Here is an 11277-nt window from a genome sequence, read left to right on the forward strand (position 1 = left end):
GCCGGCGGTCGGTCAGCGCCGGGGACCGGAGGTCGGAGCCGGCGGCCGGATCGGTTCGGCGCCGAAGGTCAGCGACGGCGCCGGGGACCGGGGGTCGGTGCGCTAGAGATGGAGAGATGGAGAGAGGGTAAGGAGAGAGGGTAAGAGAGAGGAGAGAGGGTAGACAAGAAAGGAGCAACGAAGTAAAGGCACAAATGAGTAAAATTTGAAAAACATACATAATGCAAGAAAATTAACTCTAAGCTCAAACAACAATACATAGTCAAAGCATTGTTGCTAAAGGATAACTTATAGGGCGCTGAAACTCTGAAGCCCAGGATGTGGTTCACCTCGCTTAATTGGTTCTTTGATGCAGGTGCTAAGTCATGTGTGTACCTTCACCAATAGGTTCTGTCAATCATAATTAGTTGGTTGGCTACCTAAACTTTTACCGTGTTGGTGAGGGTTCGATACCCCCCCCCCCCCGCCGTAATCACCTTCCCCATTTTCCCTTCCCCTACCCCCAATTAAAAAAAAATAACATGTTTGCCAATTCGCTTCAGGTATTCAAGCTAATCTGCGATCCTAAATGCAACTCAGAACATCAAAAATATCGACAAACTCTTCTAAGTAGGTCTGTTTATACCAAAAACAAAAAATCAAAAGACAATTCAAACTTGATCTTCTGCAAAGAGTTGCCCACATTGTTCACCAAATGCTTGTTGGAACAGCTCTCCATCTATCCTGTCTATTTTCTGATAATTTGATTCCTCCTAGCTATGTTTTTTCTTTTTGAAATTGGTAACGATTGATTCCTCCTAGCTATGTAGAACTTCAATAGTCCTTCCGGGCATTATCCAAAATATCCCTCTAAGGTTAATGAACTTTCTCCAAAGTTATTTTGTTATTTTGCAATGTACAAATAGATGATTAATTGTCTCTGCTTTCTCACCACAAAGATAGCATCTGGAGCATAAAGAGATCCTTTCTTTTTGCCAGATTCTCGTGTAAGAACATCTAGCCAGACAAAACAAGATACTCTATGTGGGATTTAAGTCTTCCAGATGTGCTTCTAAGGACAGTTCATAACTGATGGTTGGTCTGATTTATTAATCAATATGCATTGCATGCCTTAAAATAGTCCCAACTACCATAATTATCAGGACCCTCCTGTAGGCCACTGAAGAGTTTCAGTGACTTGTAGAATTCTGTCACCCTCTGAATCTTCCAATTATTAAGCAATCTTCTGAAGGTAAGGTCTCATTCCTAGGTCATATTTAAGTTCTACAATAGTGTTCTAGTGGTGAAGAACTAAGCCAAAAATATCATGAAAGTTCTCCGTAGACTACCATTCCCAAGTCAATTGTCCTTCCAAAAAAACATTTTTGTTTCTGTCATACACACTGATGGATGTATTGTTCTTCAATTCAAGACAAAGAGCCCTTATGGATCTCCACAGTCAACTCCATAAGGTGTGTTTACCTCTTTGGTTATCCATTTATCTTCCTTCCCATGCTTTGCTTTAATGATTTTTCCCCATAATAGTTGATTTTCTTCGGTGAATCTCCACAACCACTTCATTTTGAGAGTTTTGTTCTAAAATTTCAGATTTTTAACCCCCAAGCCTCCTTAATTTGTTGATGCTTCCACTTGACCAAGCGAAAGCCTCTCCTTTCCCTATTCCCTTGCTACAGAAATAACGTTCTCATTTTATCAGGCCTATAGATGACCGCTGTTGGGATTGGAAACAAAGACATCATATGTGTTGGAAGTGCATCTAATACTGAATTGATAAGAATGAGTCAACCTCCCAAAGATAGGTACGGAAACTTCCATCTAGTCAACTTCCTTTCACATTTTTCTATAACATTGCTCCAGATCTCCATATATTTTGACTTAGCTCCCAATGAAAATTCCAAGTAAACAGTAGGTAAGAAGCCAATATCTCTTCCTAGGATTCTGGTCAGTTGAGTCTTATCAAGCACTTCATTGATAAGGTTATAGAAAGTTCTTCCTCCAGTTAATGACGCCCAGAAACGCCTTCAAATAGCACCAAAATCACTCTCAAGTACTTTAGTTGCTGTCTATTAGTGTCACAAAAGATGAGAGTGTCACCAACATATTTCATGTGGGAAGTCATGAGTGACTTCCAGGCTGCTATTGTCATTCTTGTTCATCTCAAAGCCTTTGAGTCAACCATAGGTGCTTGTTGTCTTGATCATATTGTTAAGACATTCCATAGTCAAAATAAATAGAAAGGGGGACAAGGGATCATCTTGTCTAAGACCTTTTGTGACCTTTGAAGAAACCCGCAGGGGAACCATTGATAAGGACAAAGAAGCTCATAGTTGATATCCACTATTTGACCCATTTAATCCCCTTAAGTCCAAAGCCCATCCTTTCCATCATATTAACCAGGAAATTGGATTCATGATCATAGGCCTTTTCAATGTCCAGTTTACATAGGACTCCAGGTTTCTCAAGTTTTATCCTAGGGTCAACAGTTTCATTGGCAACCTGGACAACATCCATGATTTATCATCCTTTAAAGAAAGTTATTTTCCGAGAATCCACAATGCTTAGCTACCACTTCTTTTAATCGTTCTATTTGTACCTTTGCAAAAAGCTTGTAAACATTGCATATCAGACTGATAGGCCTGAAATCTCTCAATTCCTCGGCACCTTTATTCTTTGGAATTAGATCTATGAATGTTGCATAGAAGCTTCTTTCAAAAATTTCCTGGTCACGGAGATTATGGAAAGCTTCCATGATATCCTGCTTCAGCAACACCCAACAGTTTGATTAGAAATCCCATAGAGAAACCATTTGATCCTGGAGCTTTGTTTGTAGTGCACAGCTTCAAGTACCTCAATATCTCCTATTCATCAAACTTGCCTTGCAGCATCTCCCTTTTTCCTCATCAGATATGACCGGACAGGTTACAAAATTGCAGGTAGGCCTGTTTCAGCGTACAATTTTTGATAAAAATCAAAGATTTCATCCTTGACTCTTGCTAGATTTATAAATCTAAGGTTGCTCTATGTTGTTGTATCTTTTGCAAGCATTGGACATCTTGTGGAAGAACTTAGTGTTTCTGTTGCCCTAAACTAAACAGATGGATCTGGACTCCATCACCGTGAGATCACTTCATTCTTGATGACTTCCTCATAATTCATTAATTGCTTTTTGAGGATGGCAACATGTTATATAATTAACGCAAGGGTTTCACTAGGATCTATACATATTTCAAAAGAACGAAAAATCACAGCTATATTATATTCCGATTGCAAGGATCCTATGACATCTATCAGAGAATCTAATCTTGTACAACATCTTCCCAACACCAGATGTGAAACAAAAAAGATAAGTCATTTCGACCTTCTGTAAAGACTAAAGAATTGTCGTTTCCGTCAGAACATCTACTGTATCTTTCCCTCCAAATGGTCTAACATATGTATCCTGGGATGATCTTCCAACTTTTTTTTTTTTGCCTAATCAAATCTCCAGAGAAATTCCAGCAAGCAAGCAGTTCCCCAGTAGTCCTGGGCTAAGTTGCTTGGACTCTCCAAAAATGTTGCCACACCTGCGTCGGATCATTCAGAAATACACTATTTTTGGAGGATCCAACACACACCCGTGGATATTTTTGAAGAGTCCGAGCAACTTAGGTCCTGGGCATAGCTCATGACAGTCCTTTCCTAATAGGCATATCGTGGAAAAAATACTCTAGGCCAATTGGTCCTCGAAAAGCTCCAGACTCGCCTGGAATGGTGGAGCCCCATAGCTGGTTGCTCCACAAATCTCCATAAAAACCCCAACCACCTGGATTAGAGCTCTAGGAGTTCCCCATCGCCTCTAGTCCCTAGATTTTTCACTGAAATTGGAGATTTGTGAAGGGTGGTTAGTCATTGAGGAAGAAACAGCTTAAAAATCATCAAAAATGGTCTAGGATTCGCATCAGTGGAGGTTGTCGGAGTATTCCCAGTGAGGTGGTAATTGGGAGAGATGAAGTGAAGTACTGTGTTCCAATATCGCGTACAAGGAAATTGTCAGAGAGTTCGTGAAATTGAGGGCTTAGAACAACCTCTTGACCAATGCGTAAAATCATGTCCTGCTGATAAAAAGGTACCAAAAAGCCCTTAATCTAAGGAGGAGACGGGAAGAAACACGTGATCTGTCCTTGTAACACAGGGGATGGGGATTTATTTAGGGGGAGGTCCCAGGACGTGTACATGCAGGATTGAAGTGACCTAAATTCTAGTGAATGGGTCAACAGGAAGGTGTTAGGCAAACCTAGAAAGTAGGAGAGAAAAAAACTTTGAAACTGTGCCTCGGAGCATTTTCCAACAGCTTTTTCTTTGTCATTAATAATTCACTGTGGACTACTATGAGCCAAAGGAAATGAAACTACAAAGTTAAATATTACTCCATCCCTGTCATACTTTCATTTTAAGGTTGTCCTCAAAATAAAATAAAAAATTGAAATTCTTTTTTTTTTTTAATAATTGTGGTGTCCAAATCAGTTTGTGCACACCTTGACTAATTTGATGGGTACCTAATACCTCCCACCAGCACAGGTACCAAGCAACTCTAACCACTAAGGCTTGAACATATAGGAAGAAATCACCCAAGATTTTGCATCTGCTGACATACCCTTCTGAGAAACCATTTAATCTTATAGCATCTCCATTTTACCCTTCATGACATAGCTTATTGGAACCCACTTGATGTAAAATTTCATCTTTTGTAGGAAGAGAAAATGAAAAAACATGCGGAACTTATGCCACCACTCATTCAAAAGGATAATTTTGTGCATACATTTGGCTGACACGTCAAAGTCGTCTTAATTTCTTAAATTGTGTGCCTAGTCAAACACTTTCACATAACATGGGATTGAAGGAATATTATTTAGTTCCTTTTTGTTCAAGATAAAACTCATGTACGATAAAGGCACATTTTACTGCATTATTACCTGCATTTGAATCATTACCCTAGTAAAGCAAAGTGCCCAACTTATGTTGCACCTAGTCTGATATGATCCATTTGTAATGATTTTCCATAATTGAGTAGTATTTCCATTTTCAGAGTTGGATTGTAATTAGTTGTTAAAATCAGTTAGTCACGTGAGTTGCACGTGGTCCCAGTAGCTGATAAAACTGTTAGGGTCTGTTAAGGTCGGTTACTACTAGAGTTAGTTATAACTAACTCTTGGAACGCTGTTTCACTCTTTTTCTCTACTTTCCTCATTAAATAGTTGTAGTATTGGATGGTTGTAACGATCAGAAAATGGAATCAAGATCAATAATCAAGTTTCTCTCTTTTCTCTTTCCATAACAACTCAATTGAGTTCTGGATAAGTTGTTCAAGAGCAATTCTTCCTAATTTGCTCTTTAGGCTTCTCCAATTCCTTCCTAAATTGTAATATCATTTCAGTAGTGTATCATAGTCTTAGCAGGCAAAGCCTAACAACAGAGGAACAGGGCATCTGGAACATGGCAATAATACCAACGATGAAGACAATTGCTCCTAATAATACCTGACTAGTTCAGGCATCTATATTATGCATTAATGCCTCCTCCTAATACTGCTTTTAACCAAAAGGCTATCACCATCAGCATTTAGTAAATTGTGATTGCAAAAAATTCCTCAATCAATAAGAAGAAAATCATGGAAAAATACTTTTTCCAATAATAATTTATTAACTATTTGTCGTAAAAGCCCACCCTAGGGAGCAAAAAGTAAGTAGCTATACTCTAAAGTATTTTCCTGTCTCCATTGTTTGCCTCTTGTTACTTTATCTTCTACTGCAACCAAATCAAACAGTCTTGACAGTGAGGATATTGAAAATACAGTTGGTTCGGAAACTAGGCTTCTTCACAGTTCACAGTATAAAGTTCAAGAAGTTGCAAAAAAACTGTAAACTGAACTTTTTTCTTATTTAAGATGCTTCACAATCAGACAATGGAGTCTTGTGAAAGAAATGGTCACCTCCAATACCCGAAGATACTTCATCTATGTTTACACAGTGAAACTCGTCTGTTATTTGATTTCAGAACAAGGTTTACAGTAAAATAGATACAGTACAGAATCTCGAGGATTAGAAAACAGCTAGAAAGAGAAGTTTACAGTTTAAAGATATAATAAAAATGCTAAAAAAAAAGGCTCAACCTGAAGTACTCACCAGTAAAATCATTTCGGAAGATATTGTTGCTGGCTGAAATATGTCAAGAGTTTCTGGAGTGGCAGATCCAGATATTATCATGCAAGCCAATCTCTTGACCGGAAGCGGATACTTTAGGCCTTGAGCTCTTCTTAGCAAATACAAGGCAAATGACAATATGTGATTCACAAATATAAGTGAAATAAATACTCATCGATCTATGTTTCATTAGATCAGATATATGTTTTCCAAGGCAACTCCAGTAGTTACAGCTTAATAGCTAGTAGTACCATGAAACAGAGGATGATTTTCCCCTACTTATATTGTAAAGAAATGGATTTTTGACCTAATTCAAACTCAAAAGCTCATGAATAGAGGATTGCCCAAGACAATATAAGGAGACCATGCACCCTTTTTAAACGCTGATGTGAGATTCCACCTTTGGACAGAATATCTGGAGCGTGAACAATATAAGAAGGGGAGCCAACATCAGAAACATTGAATTGGGATGCGCCAAACACTGATACCATATAAAGAAAAGGATCTTAGGCCTAATTCAACCCCAAGAAATAGTTCAAGAGAAGAGGATTGTTCAAGTCATATTAAAGAAACCATGAATCTCTTAAAGGGTCGATGCATGACTCATCACACACACCCTTATGCCTAAGGCTGGACATCTGGTGTGGGGGGAATTTAAGACGGGTGTTTATTATCGGAAGTGAGAATTGGGATGGGTCCTAATCCAGTACCCTATAAAGAAATAGATCTTGAGCCTAAGTTAACTCCAAAAGCTAGCTCATTAGGGGAGAATTACCCAAAACTATATAAGGAGACCATGTACCCTTGCCAAAAAAGATGTGGGACTCCAACACATATCCTATCCATATATACTCACCGGGCATTTTCTCAACGAATATTAAATGCTAACAGAACAACAGTTTCAAGAACCCTAATTTTCCAAGGGCCGAATCTCATAATTGTTTTAAGGGCCGATCTGCCTTATCTTTTTCGAAACTATTGAACATCTTTGTCGGCGACTTCCTCGTAGTCGGATTATCCAAAAAATTCTTCTCTGCCAGTGACTCATTCTTGCACCGGCGCTGGCTCAGTTTCGGTGACCCATGTCAGGCGATCTCACTTCGGCGATCCCTTTCTTTTGTTTCTTTATATCCCCTAGCAGTAATTACAAGTGCAGATTCCGGCGGCGACAACATAATTTCGACGACCAATTTCTACTGCAAATTGCCGGAATTCGATAATTCAATCAAGTAAACCGACCCAGCTTCGATCAAGTGCACTCGCTCCATCTTTTCTAGTTGTGTGTATAGCTTTCTTGCATTTAGGGGCTACTACTGATTGTTTTGCTTACTATTCCTATTTGGATTCTATTTTCTTCTCGTCTTGGCTGACTATCTTGTTTGTGGGTGATGATTTACTAGGTGACTTTTGTATTTCATAATAGTGTTTTACTTGTTAATCCTATTTGTGTTTTGGCCTTTTGTTGTTCTAAGTAGTTCTGAAGTGTGGACTTGTAGTACTTTTTGGGTTTGTTGTCTAAACTTTGTGCTCTTAGTGTTATTGGCCGGTGCTGTCTGTGGTGGCTGTGATTGATGGTCTTGGCATAGGTCATGTCTTCAGGCGAGGCTTAGGTTGGGGTTGGGGTTGGGGGCGTGGACTAGGGCAAGGGTAGGGGCAGGTGGTAAGAAGGGTAAAGGGGATAAGGATGACTATAGGTTGAGAGTAGGGTCGTGGAACATAGGGTCTTTATCGAAGAAGTCACTAGAGCTAGTGAAAATTCTTAGAAAAAGGCGAATTAATAGCTTATCTCCAAGAAACCAAATGGGTAGGTTCTAAGGCGAGAGTAGTAGATGGAAATAAGTTGTGGTACTCAAGAAACATGAGGAATACGAATGGTGTAGGTATCTTAGTAGATGATGAGATTAGAAAATGAGTGGTAGAGGTTAAAAGGGTCAACGATAGGATAATGTCAATTAAGCTAGTTATTGGAAGGCATTCTTGGAATATTATTAGTGTGTATGCACCCCATATAGGCTTGGATGATAAAGAGAAGAAGAAATTTTGGGAGGATTTGGACGAGATGGTGTGGAGTGTCCCTACTAATGAGAAGCCTTTCATAAGAGGGGATTTCAACGGGCACATAGGGTCTTCTTCAAAAGTTTATGATGATGTGCATAGAGGACACGGGTTCAGTGTAAGAAAAGTTGAAAGAGTGGCACTTCTGGATTTTGCTCGGGCGTTTGGGTTGGTGGTAGTTAATTCGAACTTTCCCAAAAAGGAGGTTCACTTGGTTACCTTCTGTAGTTCGGTTACCAAGAATCAGATTGACTTCTTGCTCCTTAGGAAAGAGGATAAGGGTATTTGTAAGGATTGTAAGGTCTTACCGAGTGAGGGTCTTTCGACCCAACATAGGCTTTTGGTGATGGACTTGGAGATCATAAGATGGTCAAACGAAGATTAGATGGGGGAGTCTGACTTTGGCCAGTGCACTGGATATAGGGGATAAATTGATGGCGAGAAAGGCTTGGGGAGTGGAGGGAATATAGATAGTATATGGGACAACACTGCCAATTGCATTAGGAAGACAGCTAGAGAGGTGTTGGGGTTCTCGAGTGGTCATTCGGGCAAGCACCAAGGGGACTGGTGGTGGAACAAAGAGGTGAAGGGGAAGGTAGAGGCCAAGAAGAGAGCGTATACAAAGTTAGCGGAGAGTAAGGATGAAGAAGATAAACGGAAGAATAGGGAGGAGTATAAGATTACTAAGCGAGAGGCAAAATTAGCGGTCATGACGGCTAAGGATGCTGCTTTCGAAAGTTTATACACAGCATTAGATAGTAAAGGTGGGATAAAAAGTTGTACAGGCTCGCCAAGGTTAGGGAGAGAAGGACTCCGGACCTGGATCAGGTGAAGTGTATTAAGGATATGGAAGGCAAAGTTTTGGTGGAGGAGGGTCATATTAGAAAGAGATAGCAGTCTTACTTTCATAAGCTCCTCAACGATAGAAAGAAAACTAACATTGTGTTGGGGGAATTGGAGCATTTCGAGAGGTTTCGCGATTATGGATATTGTAAGCATATTAAGGTGGAGGAGGTTAAGGGGGCTATATGTAGGATGCGTAAAGGTAGAGCGAAGGGGCCAAGTGAGATTTTGGTTGATTTTTGGAAGTGCACAGCAGGGCAGGTATGAAGTGGTTGATTAGGTTATTTAACATAATTTTTAAGACGGCAAGGATGCCTGAAGCTTGAAGGTGGAGTACGATGATTCCATTGTATAAGAATAAGGGCGACATTCAATATTGCAATAATCATACGGGTATTTAAGTTGTTGAGTCACACTATGAAGGTTTGGGAGAGGGTGATAGAGTTGAGGTTGCGGAGGATTGTTACTATTTCTTAAAATCAATTTGGATTTATGTCAGGGCGCTCGACTATAGAATCCATTCATCTTGTCAGAAGACTGGTGGAGCAGTATAGGGAAAGAAAGAAGAATTTGCACATGGTATTTATCGACTTAGAGAAGGCCTATAATAGAGTTTCCAGAGAGGTTCTTTGGGGGTGTTTGGAATCTAGAGGTATACCTGTAGTATATGTTAGGGCGATTAAGGATATGTATGACAGAGCCAAGACTCGGGTTAGGGCTGAGGGACGGGACTCGGAGCATTTTACCATCTTGATGAGGTTACATCAAGGATCGATGCTTAGTCCATTTCTTTTTGCCTGATGGTGATAGATGGTGATAGATGGTGATAGATGTTTTGATGCGGCACATTTAGGATGAGGTGCCTTATTGTTTGCTTTTTGCGGATGACGTAGTCTTGATTGATGAGACTCATAGTGAAGTTAATGCTAAGTTGGAGGTTTGGAGGCAAACTCTAGAGTCTAAAGGGTTTAGGTTAAGTATGTCCAAGACGGAATATTTGGAGTGTAAATTCAGCGAGATGTCTCATGAATCCGATGTGGATGTTAAGCTTGACACTCATTCTATCAGTAAAAGAGATAGTTTTAAGTATTTGGGGTCGACGATTCAGGATAATAAAGAGATTGGCGAGGATGTCACTCATCGGATCGGGGTAGCATGGATGAAATAAAGGCTCGCCTTCGGTATCTTGTGTGATAAAAAGGTACCTCCCAAACTTAAAGGCAAGTTCTACAGAATGGTGGTTAGACCGACTTTGTTGTATGGGGCAGACTATTGGCCTATTAATAAAACCCACATCCAAAAGATGAAGGTGGCAGAGATAAGAATGCTTCGGTAGATATGTGGGTGTACTAGAAAAGATGAAATTAGAAATGAGGTTATTCGGGATAAGGTGAGAGTGGCTTTGGTGGAGAAAAAGATGAGGGAAACAAAGTTAAGATGCTTCGGTCATGTTATGCGGAGGAACACGGATGCCCCAGTGCAGAGGTGTGAGAGGTTGGCTAGAGAAGGTTTCAAGCGAGGTAAAGGTAGACCGAAGAAATATTGGAAGGAGGTGATTAGACATGACATAGAGCAGCATCAGCTTATTGAGGACATGACCCTAGATAGGAAGTTGTGGAGGAGGCGAATTAGGGTAGAAAGCTAGTCTGAGTTAGGATGTTGTATGTTTTGGTGGTTACTTGGATTATCTTGCTTTTGGTATTATTGAGTATGTTAATTTCAGTGTTATCTTATTCTATTACTATTCTTTGTCTTATCTTAGATTGCTTTATTTTGAGCAGGGGGTCTATCGGAAACAGACTCTCTATCTCACTTTGAGGTAGTGATATGGACTGCGTACACTTACCATCCCCAGATCCCACTTGGTGGGAATATACTGGGCATGTTGTTATTGTTGTGTGTATGGTTTGTAGGAACAGAATAAAATGGAATAAGAGTTATCTATAATATGTTCATATTTTCTTCTTTTACATGTGGAAAAAGTATATGTCGAGTTTGAGAAGTTAGCATCTAAGGCAATTATTTCCAAAACAAATGAATGCTACACTGCCCTATTAAAAAAAAATTCAGCACTGCAAAAGCTGAAAGAGGTGAATAAATAAATTGTACTTTATCTCTATTATTTCGCACAGATGTGAGAATAGAAATTTAGACATTCAGTGTTAGACATCAACTTGGTTTAGGTTTTATATTACAATTG

At 39.7% G+C, this 11277-nt stretch overlaps 1 protein-coding gene across 1 annotated transcript in view; it reads right to left on the reverse strand.

Annotated features, from left to right (window-relative positions):
- Positions 1–7354, reverse strand: part of LOC107865346 (histone-lysine N-methyltransferase ATXR4) — a 14112-nt gene extending 6758 nt beyond the window's left edge. The window contains 3 exon segments of the mRNA XM_016711628.2: positions 6162–6349; positions 6544–6660; positions 7279–7354. Of these exon segments, the coding sequence (XP_016567114.1) occupies positions 6162–6349; positions 6544–6660; positions 7279–7354 (381 nt within the window).
- Positions 7355–11277: the final 3923 nt, after the last annotated feature.

Source organism: Capsicum annuum, chromosome 3 (assembly GCF_002878395.1).
Source record: "Capsicum annuum cultivar UCD-10X-F1 chromosome 3, UCD10Xv1.1, whole genome shotgun sequence".
Classification (NCBI taxonomy): domain Eukaryota; kingdom Viridiplantae; phylum Streptophyta; class Magnoliopsida; order Solanales; family Solanaceae; genus Capsicum; species Capsicum annuum.